The 19,744-nt window shown below is 37.7% G+C and overlaps 1 protein-coding gene across 1 annotated transcript in view; it reads left to right on the top strand.

The window, feature by feature from the left end:
- The window catches only part of MACO1 (macoilin 1), a 30,032-nt gene that overhangs the window by 5,327 nt on the left and 4,961 nt on the right, over positions 1–19,744 (top strand). Inside the window, exons 2-6 of the mRNA XM_035345371.1 lie at positions 6,703–6,844; positions 7,541–7,667; positions 9,663–9,786; positions 11,350–11,528; positions 11,979–12,474. Coding sequence (XP_035201262.1) covers positions 6,703–6,844; positions 7,541–7,667; positions 9,663–9,786; positions 11,350–11,528; positions 11,979–12,474 — 1,068 coding nt within the window. The remainder of the gene's footprint in view (positions 1–6,702; positions 6,845–7,540; positions 7,668–9,662; positions 9,787–11,349; positions 11,529–11,978; positions 12,475–19,744) is intronic.

Below are 19,744 nucleotides of genomic sequence, written 5' to 3' on the forward strand. Positions count from 1 at the left end.
CAGGATGCTGCTGGCCTTCTTGGCCGCCTGAGCACACTGCTGGCTCATATTCAGCCGACTGTCAACCAATACTCCCAGGTTCTTCTCTGCCAGGCAGCTTTCCAACCACACATCTCCCAGCCTGTAGTGCTGTTTGGGGTTGTTGTGCCCCAGGTGCAGGACCCGGCACTTGGCCTTGTTGAACTTCATACGGTTAGCCTCAGCCCATCGGTCCAGCCTATCCAGATCCATTTATTCTGGCACTTTTTTTTTTTTTTTCCCTTCATATAGAAAGCTTATTTAAAAAAATATATATATATATATTCCTAAACTGCCCTTGAGGTCTGTAACAAACAAACAGTGCTACCTTTTATGGCTTTAGACTTGAGAACTGAATTTAAGTTAGCTAACGTTTAAATGTATTCTATTGTGTAAACCTTAATGGTACACGTGTTATGGCTTCCTTCTGCCAGTAACTTTCATTCCATGCACGCTGCAGGTCCTCTTGTTTTATTTCCTATGTTCTGGACTGGCGTTTTCAGCTGAGTTACCATAGTGGGCTAATAGCTTCTCTTGTTTCAGTAGTACAATACTGATTGCTGATTATATATACCTGTGGTTCAGCCAGTCTATTACACTTGATTCCAGAATTACTGAAAAGAGTTTTCTGTTTTGTCTACCAATAATTACATTTCCATGGTTCAGTGATTCGTGTGTTCTGTACTGGTTCAAGATACAGAATAAGTAGTTGGGGAGACTTCCTGAGATTCTTTCCTTTTGGAAAATTTACTTGGCAAGTATTTTGCATAATAGTTTCCAGTATGCATACCACGTTCCAGCAGTCATATTTTCCCTCTTGCATACATGCCATGCTCATTCTGTACTACCTTTCTATCCACTAATGATACTTGTGTGTGTATGTAAACACAAGCATATGTATACTGCTTTTTCCTTTGAAAATCTGCACTGGTATTCATCATAGAATTATAGAATGGTTTGGGTTGGAAGGACCTTAAAGACCATCTAGTTCCAATACCCCTGCCATGGGCAGGGACACCTCCCATCAGCCCAGGCTGCCCAAAGCCCCCTCCAGCCTGGTGTGGGGCAGCCACAGCTTCTCTGGGTAGCCTGGGACAGGGCCTTGCTGCCCTCATAGTGAAGAGTTTCTTCCTTATATCTAATCTAAACTTACCATCTTTTATTTTAAAACCATTACCCCTGTCCAGGTAGATGATGTCAGTTGCTCTCCCCTTATCCACCAGTGCAGTGACCCCATTGCAGAAGGCCACCAGTTTTGTCAGGCATGATCTGCCCTTAGTGAGGCCATGTTGGTTGTCACCAGTCACATCCTTATTTTCCATGTGCCTTAGGATTGTTTCTAGGAGGATCTGCTCCATGATCTTGCCTAGGACAGAGGTGAGACTGACCGGCCTGTAGTTCCCTGGGTCTTCTCTTTTTCCCTTTTCAAAATGGGGGTGGTGTTTCCTCTTTTCCAGTCACTTCACGGGACTGCCACAACTTCTCAAATATGACGGGCAGTGGCTTAGCAACTACATCCACCAGTTCGCTCATGAGCAGCAGATGCATCTCATCAGGTTCAATCAACTTGTGCACATTCATGTTCCTTAGGTGGTCTTGAACCTTTCCTATGGTGGATATTCAGTAAGCATCCCAAATGTTCTGGCTGGCATTGGATAGATAACCCTGTGAGTGTGGTTGCTGACCATTTGGTAATTTCATATGCGTGTTAAACTTCACCTTTGCAGAGTCTACCTCTGCATTCAGTGTCCTGCTGGTCTCAAGATGCAGTCTACTCCATTGTAATTATATCGTGAGTCAGACTACAAAATGAAGTATGCCATCAGTTCAGCTGAGATTCACTTTTCAGTGTGTTTAGGCAGGGCTTCTGATAATAGTGGGATAGAACAGAGGCTTCATTTGCTATCAGTTTGGATTTGGGGTACCTAATTGTTTTTTGGGGTACCTAATTGTTTTTATTTCCATTGTTGTTGTTTTTTTTAATGCTTTTGCATTACAGCAAGAACAGTATCTGATTCTACGGGTGGTAAAGAGTGGAAAGAACAACAAGAATGGGAAAAAATAAAGAGGAAATGCCATCTGGCACTTGAGTGGGGAGGATGGAGGAAATGTAAGGTGGAAAAATAGTTAATTTGGAAATTCAAAGAGGGAGAATTGACCTTTCATGGAATTTGCAGTACTGTAATGACTGCTCCTTCCAGGTCAGTACCCTGTTCTTCTCATGAATGTATTCATCCTTCCCCCTTAGCCCCATCTTGTATTACCCTACAAGATTAGATACAATATGCTAGCTAGTTTTATAGGGGAAGCCTTGTCCTTAAGTCTCAGACAGATCACTGAAATCAGCTTTTTTGACGTGTCCGAAAATTAATCACCCAGATTTTTGGTATTTCTTTGCAACCAAATTGGGCATGCAACCTTCTTCCCCCTGTATTGAGAACAAACTCAGAACCAGAATTGGCATCATGGAATATGTTTGAGCCTTTCTAGTAGCGTGAGGGCTTGTGAGGTTAGAAGGCACCTCTACCTAATGAATGTTGTCTCTAAGTGAGGATACTGACACAGCAGCTATAAAAATTGGAAAAATGTGTGGATGTGCCCAGAAAGATCAATGGATATCTGAGGTTCACAGGCACTAAACGGCTGGTGCTGGATTCCAAAGGTGTACTTGCTGGCTGGGTTGTAGGATGACTGTGTTGGAAGGGAGGCACACTGGGGACAGTGACTACATATCAATTAGAAAAGCAGAGAAGGGAGAAACGGTGTCTGGAAGGAATCGGGAGACTGAAGAGCAAAGATGAAGTAGAAGTGGCTAGTAGAAAGCAGAGAAAGGGAAGAGGGCTCTGGCTAGATTGTTCGTCTTTTATTCATGCAATCTTATTTGAAGGGTCTGTCATATTAAGCAAAAGAGCAGAAGAGTGATTTGCCTGTCAAAATGAGAGCTCTGTTACCTGGTTTTCTTTAGGGTTACATTCTTGTTGGACGTTTTTGAGCTATCACTAATTTAAGTGTTCTCCGGAGGGGGAGGCTTTTCACTAAGCACTTGTAAATTAACCTTTAAACTGTGTGCTTGTCAGTAACAGCAAGTCTTGGTGTGCACCAGTCCTTGATAGAAGGGAAGTCGAGATTTTTGTTGCTTTCTTCCTCCTCCTAAGAGTCACTGCCATCTGCAGCCCCCAGTGTGCCGCAGAGACACCTGAGCTGGTTTTAACCTGGCGGTATAACTGGCAGTGCAGAAGCTCAGCACGGTTCGTGGAGCTGGTCCGCTTGGAGCAGGGAACTGATGCCTGTAGCCTGCCACCAGTACCAGTTTTAAAGCTAGGGGTGAGTTCTGGGCTGCAGTCTGATGTGGATGCAGTCCTCCAGATGGACGGGGAGGAGCAGCATGCCCTGTTTTCAGGAATCGCTCAAGTCTGAGTGCAGTCCCTTTAAAATATTTCAATGTGTATGTCTACACACAGGCTTGTGCAGTTGAACAAGTAAATAGAATATATTGCACAAGAGTGGGCTTTGTTGTTGAGATCAACAGAAGTGAAGCTTTTTTAAAAAAGGAAAAACTTTCACGTGTCTTAGTCTTATTCTCATGAAACTCTTAATTGCTTTTGAGACCTTCAGATGACTGAGAAGCAGAATCTTTAGTATTGTTGGGCAAGCCTTATTACAAGTATTGAATTGTTACAATTCCACTTTGAAACAGGGGGAGTGCCAGGGTGGCCTTAAGATTTGATCTGAATTGAATGTACCTTAACGGTTGTCTTACAGAACTCTTATTCAGCACATGCTTTAGCTTGGATTGGCACTTAACAGTTGAAAAGAATTAGTTCTGACAATTCTGTTTTGCTAAGAAAAATATAGTATCTACAGATTTCAGTGGCAGAAAAATAAACAATAGCTGTAACTTGAACCCAGGAAAAAGTGCCTACACAGCTGCTTTTCCAGCTAAACATACAAAATAGTGATTACCTATATGAGACGCCTTTATATTTATTCTCACATCTCAGAGTTGCACACATATGATTCAATAGCATGGTCAAAACGAGCACAGCTGTGAGTGCGCACCCAAATGCCTGCCACCTTTCATGGCCAAGTGTTCTCTGAAGTGCTGTGAATGCAGCAGCTTTTTAGAGATGCCTCTGTCCCGCTTCCGACTGGGACAGTTTGTTTTCCTCCAAGGAGCAAGGAGCTGGTATGGTGCTGCACTGCGGCTCGGGGAGGAGAGCCGTGCTGCCGGTGCCGGGGTGCTGCCGGTGCCGGGGTGCTGCCGGGCCCCAGGAGCGCAGCGGGACGGGGTCGCTGGGGGTGCGGCCGCTGCTTGGAGCCTCCCCGGGCAGCGGCTGGGTTGCTACCAGCTCCTGTCGTCTGCGTGATTTAATGCATTCCTGCTGCTTTTTTTGCCCTGTTGAACTGCCTTATATCAGCCCACGAGCTGGGCCTTTCTTCCAGCCCTCTCCGCCATTGTGGAGAGGGAGAGCGGCGCGGTGCAGCGCTGAGGGGTGCGGTGCTGCGGAGTTAAGCCGCCGCACGGCTGGACCTGGAGCGTTGGCTGGGCAGAGGACAGCAGTGAGTGCAAGCACAGCCCACCAGGACGTTTTTTTTTTTTTTGCTGTTGCTTTCATACATACTTCTGTTGTAGTTTCATTCCTCTAAAAGAGCAGTTTTTGACTAAATTGCTGGGACTGGTTCTGTAAACACTGAAAAAAGCTGAGTCTTACTTTTCTAGGTGTGCATGTCATTAATTTCCTTGCCATTGAGGAGGCCACAGGAAGCATTTTATCTTGTTTGTGTATTTGTTCCAGTCCCATGATTGGGACTGGATATATGGAGATACGTTGTTTTTCAGATTCCACTATAAATGGAGAAAACATCTTCACAAGGGGGGGGCAGAGGTCGGTTAAGCATAGGAATATGTACTTATTGTCTCCTAGACTTCCAAAATGCATTTTCTCTAGACTGTCATTAGGAATTAGTACGAATCTAAAGTGTGTACTTGCAAGCACACCAGAGAGCATTTATGTATTATTATAGCATATACTTAGGTCAACCTCAGAAATTCTTCTCAGGGGCTCTAGTCACAGTGAAAACCTTGGAATTGGGCTCTTTGGGGGACAGCCTGATGGCATACAGTAAGTGAGAATAGCTAAGCAAAAGCTTTTTTTGTTGGGTAAAGAGGTAAGGCCAGGTCAGTTGATAAATGTCTTTTTCAGGCACACAGTTAATCTTTGACGATTTGCAAGCATTTCCTTGGTTTTGGCAGATGAAAAATAAATTGCAACTTCTTGCAAAAATAAAATCAGTTGTATGAGTTTGAAACTTCGGCACTATCATTTGAAGGATTTGAAAGGTTTGTGAAATACAGAGAGGACTGGATCTTATTAAAAGTTTCCTAAGGAGAGACATTCAGAATAGCTCTACATCATGCACGGAGCAAAAATACATGCAACAGTTTAGCAATAAGACCAGTAAAAATAAGTTTAAGTGATAATAGCTTTTCTTTCTGTGTTTTCCTTCATCATCTTGAGATGATGCCTTATCTTAAGTGCATCGAGCAGGTTGTTCTACCTGACCTGATGGGAGGTAGAGAACACTTTTCATGGAAGTCCCCTATTGTGTATCTTCTCTGATGCTCTGAATTCCTTCCAAAAAAAAAAAACCATGTCAAATTTCTGCACTCTTCATGGACCGACCCTACCTGGCATAGCCTTGTGCTAACTCTTGGCAACATATCAATAACTGTCCCAGGGCAAAGTTCTATAGGTTATGTTGGAAGTGTGATACCAAAGGAAAAATAAGTTACTAAAAGGAAAAGCTGTCCTTAATTTTAAATATATGTATATATATATATTAAAAACAAAACAAAAATAACTTTGTTACGAGCCAACGCAGTGCAAGAAGGTTGCTTTTTGATGAACTGCAGTAATATACCAGGTCTTTGGGTGCTGGGCTTTGGTGGAAAAGGGTTTTTGTTTGCTCCTTTGTAGCAGAACGGATTGGGCTCCTGTATGATCTCAAAATAATTTGAGCTCTGTAGCCAAGATGGATCATTAATGGTTCAAAATCACAGACCAAGAATAAGGGAGTATATCTTTTTTTTTTAAAAAAAAAAAAAAGTGTCAAGACTCACGTGCCTCCATTTTTTTAAAATGGATCTATCTATTGAAGATGGGTATTGTCATATATAACCCTTTGACAATTCAGTGCCAACACACTAACTGCTATAGTTGTAGGTTTAAATTATATCTTGATTTGTTGATACTGCAGTTTATGTTAAATGTGGAAAATGAGTAGTCTGATGAGGGGAATACAGAAACTTTTAAGCTCCAGGTACAAGAGACTGCAAACTGAAAGAGAAGTGTTTCAGCTGTGACAGCATACTTATTGTAAGATTTCTTTGTAAAAATACAGTCTAAAGCTAAAGAGAGGTTGTCACTGAATGTCTTGTAAGAGCAACAAACCTTCTATAATGGCTCTTCTAAAATAAAAATATAAATAACTCTGTTAGACTGGGCTCAATTTTAATGTAACAAAACTACCTGTTTTGTAAAGTAGTTTTGAATGAAATTTTCTTACCTGTATTTGCAGTTGCCTACAGTTTTTATTCCTGAACGTTTAATTTTTAAAAAAGTTAATTTGTTTTAGTCATTCTATTGAAACACTGATTGAAATTACTTTTCTTTTGCTTTACAGCACCTTTCTGTATCTGAAGTTCCTAGTAGTGTGGGCATTGGTACTGCTAGCAGATTTTGTCCTGGAGTTCAGATTTGAGTATCTGTGGCCATTCTGGCTCTTCATCAGGAGTGTTTATGATTCCTTCAGATACCAAGGTTTGGTAAGTATAACAAAGAATTACTGTGATGTTTCAGGGTAAATTCCAAGTTACACAACTAACTTATTAGGACTGTTGATCACTTTCACAAGAAGAGGAATTTTCAAGTGACTAAATGATCTGTGCTCAAGTCTTGTCTCTCTCAGACTTCCTATTTAATCTGCGGCAAGTGGAAATGAAATATATAGCTATCAAACTACTTGCTATAGGCAAATATTGTCTGAATTTCTGAGCTCAGTGAATTTATTGAGATCCCTGTATAATAGATTTTCTTTAATAGAATACAAAAGTCTTTTTAAACACTTAACTACTTTCAGAGAGTAAATGACACTGCTGATTTTTATTTTTTATTTTTTTTTAATCCAGTATTTTGCCAGTAGGTTATAGTAATGATAATACTACATGAACAGTTGTAAATTATAGTCTTCAAACAAAGCAATAAGGAATAAATGCAGCTGTTTGGAGACTTGTTGGAAGAGCAGGCAGGAAACAAGTATTCTCGAGTTGTACATGTTGTCCTTTCATTGGATAAGTCTGTATTTTCATCACCTAGACTGCTCCACTTCTTTATCCCCAATTATAAACAACACTAGTGTTTCCATGTTGAAATCACTGTGATGTCACCATTAAAAAATAAACTGATGTTTGCTGGAATAAACTGAAACACTATTCTTCTCCCCTACCCTTCCTTTCTTTTAGGCCTTTTCAGTATTTTTTGTCTGTGTAGCATTCACATCAAATATAATATGTCTGCTCTTCATACCAATACAATGGCTGTTTTTTGCTGCCAGCACGTATGTATGGGTACAGTATGTCTGGCACACAGGTAGGTCACTATTCTTTAACTAAAATTTACTAATTTGAATATATATCTTACAATCTTTAGTAGCATGTGGAAACTCTCTCCTATTTGTTCACACATTTGCTTTAATGTTCTTTTGTTATAGTAATTTCGTTGGTGTTATTATCTTTAGTATGCTTATTTGCAATTGGTACTTCTCTGTGTGCATCTTGTAGAAGTCATTTAACGACTGACTGATGGAGTTGAAGGGATATAAGCAGGAATTCCAGACCAATAAAAAATTAATATATTTTTTTGACTTCAGAACACTTCTGCAGCAGCTCTACAAACACTGATCAAATGCAAAAAAAAAAAAAAAGTGAAATGACATAATATTCTTTCCTTTATTTGACTAACATGTTGTTTGATTGGAATATTACCACATTTTCAATTTTTCTTTATCAAATCTTTGTGCCATGCGGATTCAGCTTCAGATCAAAAAGGCTTCTAATACTGATTTTGTTAACTCTTACTGCAGTTGTGATAATGGTTGGAGAAATTTTCTTCCCTGCCTTTTTTTTTCCTCATCCTTAGGGTTGTTGTTGTTTGTTTTTAGAAATCCTGGAGTTCTGGTGCAGCAGTTGGGTTTGGAAGATGGTTTAGTTTACATGAGTGTTAGTACTTGTCATGAGTTAAGTACCTGTCTTTCCTTGATCAAAAAAAAAATGCAGGATAGCATGGATCATTTCTGAGTTTATTGGTGAAAGCAGTTATCTTTTTGACAAGTTAGTCGTTTATAATAATGACAGCATGGGAGCTAGTGGGAGAGATTGTGAACCAGTTGCTGTCCAATATAAAGTAAGTTTTATTTAAACAACAACAACAACAACCACCAACCCTGGAGTTAATTTTAGGGTTATATTAAGATGTTAAAATGTTATCTGAAGTTGTTCTCAGAGCAGATGTTTAGAAATCATAAGGGAAAAACCTGGCGGGCCAGTTCAAACTCTATTTAGCTATTTAGCTCATTTAATATTTTGCTGCAACCTTAGGAATTAATCTTTTTCAATGCTCATCTAAGTTAAGGGAGATTTGCTCTTCTTTTTTAATGAAGTTATGATCTCTTTAGGTGGTAGGTTTACCTAGTTGAAACAGTCCTGTTTAGCTGAGAGTTTTTACTATGGGTTTCTAACTTATGTAGAAGAAAGCTATTCAAGAATGACTAAAGCATGAGGTCCTCACAAAAATACTCCTAGTTTTGCATTTGAGACTTGTTTCCAAATAAGTACAAAGTACGTTGATATCAGTGCATAATCAAAGACTTCATTTATTTTTCTAAAGCTTGTGGCATGCAAATGGAATTGAATTGTTGAATTTTATAGTGGCTGTATTACAGGCAACGGTGGTTTCTATTGGCCAAGAGGACTATGACCTTAGCTTTGGCTACTGTTTTATGTTGTTACCAGTAGTGCTAGAGAGAAATCCAGAAATCAATAGTATCCTCAGTGTCTCTGTGATGTAGAGGTCTGAGTCAGATAGTGTTGTCTGCGTTGCTGTTTATGGAGTAACCAGTACCATGCTTCCTTGCTCCTGTTTTCTCAGCTGACTTGCTCACTGCTGGTACTAAGCTATACCTAACTTGGAGTGCAAAAGTAGTCCAAGCATACCACTTCTGACTCAAAGATCATAAGCTGTAACATTACCTCATCTTCTGCAGAATCTTCCATTTGTGTTTCTTGTCTGTATACAGTGTTGTGCCAATCTATTTCATTAGCTGTACATCTGTTATTTTTCACTGGTGACTTGTAAAAGTAATAAAGCAAGATAAGGAGACAAAAATTTAGAGTTTTTTTTTTTTTTTTTAATAAAGACATCTTAGATATTTTATTATGCAAAAAAAAACAAACTCTTACAATTCTATTTATATATGTCTGAAAATTTTCCTTGACTTTTGGAATCTTTTAAAAATAACTTTGAAATATCTGCTGCTTGTAATGTTACTAAGGTGTTGCTCTTCTCCCCCCCCCCTCCTCTCAATAGAGAGGGGTGTGTGTTTACCAACAGTATCACTGTGGATACTTTTCGTTTATATTGAAGCGGCAATTAGATTTAAAGATTTAAAAAACTTCCATGTAGATCTTTGTCGTCCATTTGCAGCACACTGGTAAGTTGTATTTTTTCTCTTTTTTTTTTTTTTTTGTTAACCTTTATTTCACCAGAGAAATTGATATTCAGGGCTTCTCAAAATTTATATTATCTGCATTGCACAACAAGTCCCTTAAGCACTAAGTTAATTCTACATCAGGCTACAAAAGCAGTTTAGGAACTGTGAAAAAAGGTCTTTCTGTTGCTGAGCTGGATGCAAAAATTTTGGGTTGTCATCAGTGTTTTAAAATTGTAGCTACAGCTGACTTTACCCAGTATTACATAAAAAGTGTTCCCAGAGATAATACCAGATGCATGTGCAAATGATTCCTGCATTCTGGAAGCATACTTAGAAATGCAATTTGTACAATGCTAATACTGAGCAAAGAGTGAGAAGACTCCAATAGTTAATATAGTTATCTGCATCTGAGTTTTGCCCTGATCTAGGATACCTTCAGTGTTCAAAATGCAAATTCATGGTGCTTTGTTAAAATATTTGCCAGAGATGTATGTATTTATATGCAGGGATGGTTGTTCAATCCTTGTATCCCTGTTAATATGTAAACTAGCATGATTTGTTGGCATTCTGTGTAGCTTGTGAAAACTGCAGCAAATAAGAATATTTAATTCGACATGGTGAAGCTGGTATAAATAATTCCAAAGTTCTGCCACCCTTCTGTCATCCTTGTAAACAAATGGAACAGCAGAGCCTGGCTGAAAGTGAGGATTTTTTTCATATCTTACCTGTCAGTAAGATAAGTGGGAGAAGTAAATTAGAGATTAGAAGTTGTTTGCTTCTGTCTTCAAGGTCAGTCTTCTAAACCAGGAATTCTCAAAAGCTATTTGCTGCCCACAAAAGGTGTCTTAATTGCGGTCATCCTCAGCAGCACCAAGTGGTTATTGAGGCTGTACCTCCAGGGATCCTTCTAGCTGTGCCAGGGCTGGGTGCTGGAAGGGTGCTCTAGCTCACAGACTTGGTCCCCACCAGAAGTGCAATAGCCCCAGAGCTGTGTGTTCCAGAACCTTTGTCGGCTCTTGTTTCTCAGCCTGTGTTGCAGTGAGAAGGTATTACAGGGCCTGTTGCAGAGGCAGTCTTTTGCAAAACCATTCCTTTGTCTCTGCTTTACAGAGTGGTGTATGTTCATAATTTCAAGTGTGAAGGGATGGGACTAAGAACCAGTTTCTCCTTTCACTCTTCTGGTTGGATGTTTATTATGCAACTCTCAGCTTAATATATATTAAATGTCCCTTTAGGGGAACTTAGGAACTTCTGTTGTAGTTGGCTATCTCCTTGAAAGATGCATAATTTGTACTTGTCTGAGAGCTGTCTTTGCTATACATAGTGCAGCTACATTGTTATAACCTTTTAATCTATGCTACAGTTAATTGCTGTCTGTAACAAACCATAATTTTATCTTGGTAATGTCATCTCTACACTTTAAAATATGGCTTTATTGTAGTACAGCAAAAAAGTTTAATATATTGTTTCCTATGAAAAGTTGTAATCTATATGTATTCACAGCTTTTTTGTTTATTCGCTATTATGATTACATTTTGAATAATAAAGTTGCTTTTTTCCTAGTATTGGCTACCCCGTTGTGACTTTGGGCTTTGGCTTTAAAAGCTATGTCAGCTACAAAATGCGTTTAAGAAAACAAAAAGAAGTTCAGAAAGAGAATGAGTTCTATATGCAGCTTCTCCAGCAAGCTCTGCCCCCAGAACAGCAGATGCTACAAAGGCAAGAGAGGGAGGCAGAGGAAGGTAAACTGTACTTATTACTTAATATTTGCTATTATCACCTGCAATAAAAAAAAAGCCGCTGATGAAGAGCTTCTCTAGTCCGTTTTGTTTTGATGTAAGTATTGTGAATTTAGAGGAGACAGAAATTAAACTTTTGGCAGTCGTTAATATGACAGTAGAAATGAATTATGTGTTCTCTAATTAGTTTCTTACTAGGAACTACATCAATCTAGTAGTCAGTGCTCTATGAAGGTAGAATTATTATTTATTATTAAACATCAAGGTTACTCTTTGCTGTCTGTAAAGGGAAAAAAATCTGAAAACGTCACATGGCTTCTATTCTGTTTTTTTTTTGTTGTTCTGTTTTGTTTTGCTAAATAGACTCTAATAACGATTGTCACCTGCATATCTTTCTGTGTGTCATAATGTTGATTGATTCTAATGAACTATTTTTTTATTTTGGTATTACAGCCAAAGGATTATCTGAGATGGATTCCTCAATACTTTTGCAGCACAATGGAGGCATTCCAACCAATAAAAAAGTATCTGCAACATTGCCAGAGCTAGAATATAGAGAAAAGGGAAAAGAGAAGGACAAGGATGCTAAGAAACACAACCTTGGAATAAATAATAATATTTTGCAACCTGTAGACTCCAAAATACAGGAAATTGAATATATGGAAAACCATATCAATAGTAAACGATTAAATAATGATCTTGTAGGAAGTACAGAAAACCTCTTAAAAGAGGACTCATGCACTGCCTCATCCAAAAATTACAAAAATGTTAGTGGAGTTGTGAACTCCTCGCCTCGCAGTCACAGTGCAACTAATGGGAGCATCCCTTCATCATCTACTAAAAATGAGAAAAAACAGAAATGTCCAAGCAAAAGCCCAAGTGCACATAAGGACTTAATGGAAAATTGTATTCCTAATAACCAGCTAAGCAAACCAGATGCATTGGTGAGGTAAGTTTGATTTGAGCATTTTGTAACAGCCTCCTTCAACCTCTCTGGGTGCAAGTACATTGGATATGCTTTTTTATTGTTTGTCTTTGGAAAATGTAATTTATGATTTCATAAAGAAAACAGAATTTTCTAGGAATGAAATAAGATAACAAAGAGATAGTCCTCTTGGGTTCTGTTCTTGACTTTTGTCTGTGGTTTGCTATGCAACCTTGAACAAATTGCTTACTTTCTACCTCAGTCTATGATACTAGCCTACCTCACAAGGGTGTTGTGTGTATTAATATCTGTGACAGTCATTTGATAGAAGGTATGAGGAAAAACATGGAGAATCATTATTTCAGAGCTCAGTGGATGTGTTCTGGACAAATGTTCCCTGGGGTGACCTTTACATCTCCAGGGAATTCGGTGGTGTTTCATGCCTGAGCTAGTTTTGTTTTTTTGTTTGGTGGTGATGCCATTTTACCCCTCCAAAGTGTTTGGCTTTTGGTTTAATCTTCATTTCACAAATACAGGTGCAAAGTATCAGCTACTCTGTGACTCCTTGGAGTAACATACTGGTTTAAATACACGTCATAGAGATTTAATTTATCTGCCTTGTAAACTATGCAGATTGGCAAAATCCCATCTTTAAACTCCAGATAAGCATATGTAAATAAAGATGTATTTCTGACATGTAGCTAAGAACATAGAGCACATAAGTCCTGAGACAGTGTTGGCATTTTTTGTAAAACAAATACTTGTAAGAAAGACATAATGTGTAAAGTGTTCAAAATAGGATAGAGCTATGTCAGAACAAAGCTGTTGCACAGTTGCATGCTTTTCTGTCACTCCTGACCTGTCTCTTTTTCTCTTCTCATGTGTTGAAACCACTTTGGTCAACAAATCCTTGGTGGTTAACTTAATTGGCAGATTAGGTTCACTTTCCCTGCTGGTAGCTTTTGGTAATTGGACTTTTGACTCTGGTCTGTCTCTGAGGTTTTGTGCTATGTGAATACAGTTATTTCAATGAAAATACTGTTTTCTGATGATGACTATATCACTGATTTGGCATATTTCTGCCAATTAAATAACCAAACTATTTCATATTAATGTCTGTTAAAAACTCATATAAAGTAAATAAGGAATAAGCTAGTCAGTCTCATCTATGACCCAAATTCAGCCAAGATTAATGGGATGCAGATGGCTCTGTCTTCAGCAAGGCTGTATCTAAATTAATGTGTACAGGACTGCTGTATTTGTATGTCATCAGTTTCAGTTGGCATCTCTGTACTTTTTACATGGCTTACTTGCTCACTGGAGAAGAGAAAGATCAGTTCAGCATTGCTGCATTCTGAAACGTTGTTAAAAAGTTAAAACGTTGTTAAAAGAAAAGAGGAGGGAAATACTTTATAGAATGACCTGCCAGTCTAAGAATTTTGTCCCATGTAGCTATGATAAAAAATGAGATTTAAATCTCTCGTGGTTTAGGTTTTAAATTGCACATTGAGATTTTTATATGCTGTTCATCAAATGTGAGATTAGACCACATGGTCATTGTAATTGTCCAAAGGGAGATTTCTAATGCAGAAATGAGAATTCAATAGACTAGATTATGCCCTTACAGCATATCTCCTCTAATTCCCAGTGTAGAGTCAGGGTACGCAATCAGTGTATTCAAAAAGTACCTTTATGCAACATAGACTTACTCAGCCCTGAAAGTGAATTAAACTACTTCACTTTTTTTTTTTTAATTGTTTCTGTGTGATGTGAGGTCCTTTGTATTACTCCTCACACTGAATTTTAAATTCATGACGGTTTTTTTATTTAGTTTGTCAGTTGATGAGGTGTTGCTATCCTATGATATCCTATGATATCCTATCCACTTCCAGTGGTATTGCTCATTCCTGTTATTCAACTTCTGCTTTGCATCAAGGCTGTACTCTGAAAAGGACAGTGTAAAGTCCTGCATTTGTGTCTGACTTCCAAATTAGATCTGCTCAGCTTCCAAATATAGATGCTTTTTATAACTTCTTGTCCAGCAGACTCACAGCAGGATGTCAGAACCAAGCTGCTTTCCCTTTTTTTGTTTACAAATTATTTCCCTGAGCTAACTAACCAATATTAAATGTAAATAATGCCTTATAACTGCTAGGGACTCAGGATTGACAGGAGTTGTTTGAGACAGTGAAGATTGTGTTGGTTGTGTGTGTTTTGTTTATTTTGGTGGTTTTTATTTGTATATATATATTTAGAACAAGACAGTCGTGCATGCTTCCTAACTTTCTCTTAAATATTTTATGTAACATGTTATATCTGAAAGGGTACAGCTAAGTAATTCAGGGGCTTATATATATCCACTTCTATTTGAAATGGGATTTTTTTGTTGTTGTTCTGCCTGGAAAATGGTTAGTGCATATTTATATTTCAGAAATATTAGCAAATATTTAGCTTTTATGGGTTAAGACAAAAATATTTCATGTGAAACATTCTGAGATTCCAGGAGAAATAGCTTTTAGTGTTCTGAATTATCCACATGTTTAGTTTTCTGGAGAGGAAGTGACTGATCCCTATCACTTGATATTTCAGTGACTGTTATGTTGTTGTTATTTTGATAGCTAGAGTAGAAGAATTCAGGAGGCTCTGTGCCTGCCAATCAGCCTTCAAAGCAATCTCTTTGTCTTAGGCTTTTTGATCCTACAATTGAAATGGGTATCTGGTTCTGACGAGTGCTGTTTGTTTGTCAAGCACTTAGTCATTGCATCTCTGTCATTATTCTGTCTTATTTCTGAACACCTCAGTAACTGGGCTAATACAGAGGTAAAATTGGTATCCTTTGAATACTGTATATCAGTAACTGCAGAACAAGCTGACTTCTTGTTACCATTTCACTGTCAATTCAGAGATGCAGCAGATTTTGTTCATATTTCGGGGGCCTGATGTATGGAACAAGTCCAAGCTGTAATTGTAGCTTGCAATGTGTTTTTTAATTGGGTATTGCATGGTAACACTCATGTCCTGGCTCCAGCTATTTGCACCCTTAAAACAAACAAAACAAAACACCCCACCACTGCCCAAAAAAAAACCCTGGCTGTGAAGCTCAGCAAAACTGTTTGTATCCATAGAGGTCTTGCCTTTTGCACATGTTGAAACAAGCTGTCTTACATACTCGTTATTTGCAGAGATAGCTACGGCATTCTGGAAGTTGAATTAAGCAAAATATTTGTGAAGTAAAGGATAGCCCATCACATCTTATTTTGCTTTCCTAAAACTCAGTGTTCTTGCAGAGACAGACTTGGAAGATTTTAATGTAAACTTCTGTTCCTCTAATGTTAATCGTTGTCCATCTTTTGTGGCACCGCTGGTGTCCGAAGAGTGATTGTTTCTTCTTCCTTATGCCTGATGCCTGAAATGGCTTTTGTAACCAGAAGACTTTCTCCTGTCAGCTACACTGGGGGAGATGGTCAGTGTTCTGCATGATACAATGGGACTGAGGAAAGTGGAGAACATAAAATAAAAAGCATCAGGAATGTAAGGCAGAAATCTGTGAGATCCCTTCTACCAAACCTTTTTCAGGCCATTGTCAATATAGTGCATGGATTGCTCAGAATTAGAGTAACCTTTCAAAATGCCAGCTACTTAGAACAACTCTGTGCAGAAGAAAAATAAGTAACTCAGCTTCCTGCCTATGCATTATTGTCTTTTTGGTAATGAAAAATGCTCTGCGGAACTGCTGATAGTAGTCTGTTACTGACAGCGGGAGAACCTCAGTGCTATGTGATCACATCGGCAACTTCAAAGTAGGTTCACTTCAGGGGATGCCTGTGGCTTATGCCAACAGATTGGGCAAGCAGAGAACAAATTTTAAAAAATGTGTCTTTTAGAGAAGCTCTCAAGAGCCCTCTGGGTGGTTTAAAACTTTAGGTAAATAATATAAATATAGATTTTTAATTTGTGTGCAATTACCAGATGATTATGGAGATAAGTTAATTGAGTAAGCAAGGGTATGCTATTCATCAAACAGTTATCAATACTTAGAAGTATTAACTCAACCTGAGTTGTCATTAAGTTGGTCCGTCAGTCTTCCAAGAAGCATTTGGAAAAATGCTCTCTCTTGCAGGTGATTGTTGATTGATCTTCTTCATTACTGAGATCAGTAAAGAGAGGCAGTGGTGCTAAAAGAAAGAAAATCCGTAAATTTGTGCTTATAGTGATGACAAACTGAAAGAAATTGACCTTGGTTGTATAAATAACCCAATGTAATAATCCACAACTAAATCTTCATTTTAAAAACAATTTTGCTTCAAAATTACTAGTAGTTTGTACAGCAACAGAGAAAAATATCTTCTAGAACTCTAGAACTCAAATTGTCCTCCTTTGTAAATAGGAAATATTTTTCCAATAAGCCTAGAAATAAGAGACTTAAGCAGAAAATGAAATACTAGAAATAATAATAGTGTTATTTTGTCATTTTGTGTCACTTATTGTGTCATTTCTCACTATAACAAGTCGTACAGACTATTACAGGGAGGAAGAAGGAAAACTCTCACCAATCTGTGCTTGCAGCAGCAAAGCTTTTTTTTTTTTTTTTTTTTTTTTTAATGAAATTGTATCGGTTTACCCTGATGAAGTACTTCCGTTTTAGAGACAGGGCAACAGAGAAGTGGCTGTTTTATTTTGTTTTTCTTTTAATCTCCTTGTATTTCCCTGAAAATGATGGATAACCTCTCTATATACAGAGAAGAGCTTTAACCTCCTCTCTTACAGCAGAAATTTAAGCTGAAAATGTTTGACTAGACTTTATAAGGTGGATGAGCATACAGTTAACATCAGAGAATGCAAAAAGTACATATTTTGGTGGGGAAACTAACTTCATGCCTTTTTAAAAAATAAAATTGTATCTAATTTTGGCAGTTCTGGTGTCCTAATGAGAAAAGCCATCTAGGACACATTTGGTTCTTACATTCTGATAGATTACTAGCTTCCTAATTCATTTTGGATAGCCAGGAACATTCATTTGTTCTATAAATTGCAGGAAAATGTCTGCTATGGTATTTGATTGTATTTTTGAGAGTAGGCATCCTTTCTGCTCACCTTTGTGTGCACTCTACAGATCATAGAGGTTTCCACTTTCTTTACAGCGCAGTCTGGACCAGTCTTCTGAGCAGGTACAGAGCCCTCACTGAAATTGTCACAAAAGCTGTGAACCAGATGGCTTAAGTTGGAATAGTTGTGAATACCCTGTTACCAAAAATACTAATTCAAATTGTAGTGTGCCAGCTCCTGACTTATTCAGGCATTACTTTATCAGGGCCTCTTTTTCTGGGTTTCTAAATATCTGTAATAAATCCAGATGTATTGTATTTGAGCAAGTTTGACATAGTTGTGGATATAGGCAGAATGGTGTTTATAGCTGCTTTATTTTCGCTGTTACCACTTTACTATTGTAGAGTTGTATATTGAAATTGTTTATGGATACTTGCCAATACAAAGTGTGTGCATGTGATTTATGTGCTTAGCTTTTATAAACCGTTGTTAATATTTATGAAAACGTATGTTAAAACCAATCAGTTGTTGATATACAACAGTTAATGCTTCCTACAGCATTAATAATTTTGCTCTTTGCAAAACACTTAGTCTCTGTTTATTAGAAGATTTAAATTGAACTGTTACATTGTCACCCAGTGACTGTCCAGCTCTACCACCTAACACACTGAATACACAGATCCCCGTGAAAATTCATACTTAATATCATCTGCTGTTGGATTTTCCATTTTTGGCTTGTGTTTGATGGTTAAATGGATGAATGAACCTTTGGTAATGTTTTCAAATTCTTTTTCTCCTACAACAGAGTACAAGATGTTGAAGTGATTTGTGGTCTTCATTATGAAATGTTCATTTGCTTAGTACGATTACTATTTGCCTAGTAAGGTTTTTTTTTTTTTTATATATATATATATATATACCTTTGACCACGATTTATACTATATTAAAAGAAATTCATCTATACTTCCTAGTTTTACTGCCCTAGAAGTAAGATAGAAGGACAGTGTAGTACAGCTGTAGAATGTAGGATCCGAGCATTTGTGTTAGAGAAATGTATTGTAGACCACAATCCTTAATAGGTTGCTTTTTGCTGTTAGTTTATCCCAGTAGACCTCTTTGGTTGAGTTTCAGCCTGTTACAGATACTCTTCTATGAAATTCCAAAAGTTCAATGATTCCACATTTAACCTCTTGATTAATTCAAACAGGATGGTCTTATGCCTTGTGTTGTCACATCACACACTAGCATTTTAGGTTGAGATTTTTCTACACTGAAGCCCAAAAGAGCAAAGTGTCTCATGAAGACAAAGAGCTATAACCTTTAACCTGGAGTACTGAATGTCACTAAGAGCAGTTCATTCTGGCTTTTGTGACTATTTTCCCCAAATCTTAATGTTCAACTACCATTAAGTCTGTGGAACTTCAGTAAATAAAAACATCTTTCTTCTTTATAACCATTTAAAAACTTAAATTGATAACTGACAGGGCAACTGAGGATAGCACATGAATGACTGAGAGGCATACAAAAAGAGTTTCTGACAGTGCTTGTAGAATATGATTTATGTCTTTTTTTTATTATTATTATTCTAATAACCAATAATCTCATTTTAAAAATGTCGGAAAAATGAAGGTGAGCTGGGTGACTCCGTTCAGAAACTGGTGCTTTATTTAACCAATTCTGGATGAAAATATTTTAATTAATAAGCTTTCATGAGTCTTCAAAACTTTCTAAAGCTACAGTAAGTGTGTAGCAGATGGTCTCTGTTCAGGAGGAATTAAAACTAAATTTGCTGACTCCTGAATTGTGGATAACCTAACACGTACTTTTTGTTTAAAGTGTACAACTTGTACTTCAAGAAAGAAAAAAAATGTTTAGTGAGAACTCACAAGTGCACTCCATAGCTCAGCTATTGCTAACAATTTGAGAAAAGTAAAATTAGTTCATCTGTTCATCTGTCAGTATTTGCAGTTTCTCAATTTCAGTTTCCTATCAGTTTTATTTCTACTTTGAGGGAAAAATATAGTTCCATAGGATCTTTTACAATGCTGCAGTGTAGTGCATGGAGAAAAGCTAAATTCCTGTGGGGAGTTATGAATTGTGTGTATAGCTATACATAGAGATATATATGTATAGTAACATAAAGAGTATTCAACAAAGAGAGACGTAATTTCTGAGTTGTTTATTTTGAGTAAGGAGGGTTTAGGGGGGCAGATAGTATGATGTTTACTCTGTGCTTATTTTTATATAA

Source organism: Oxyura jamaicensis, chromosome 23 (assembly GCF_011077185.1).
Source record: "Oxyura jamaicensis isolate SHBP4307 breed ruddy duck chromosome 23, BPBGC_Ojam_1.0, whole genome shotgun sequence".
Taxonomy (NCBI): domain Eukaryota; kingdom Metazoa; phylum Chordata; class Aves; order Anseriformes; family Anatidae; genus Oxyura; species Oxyura jamaicensis.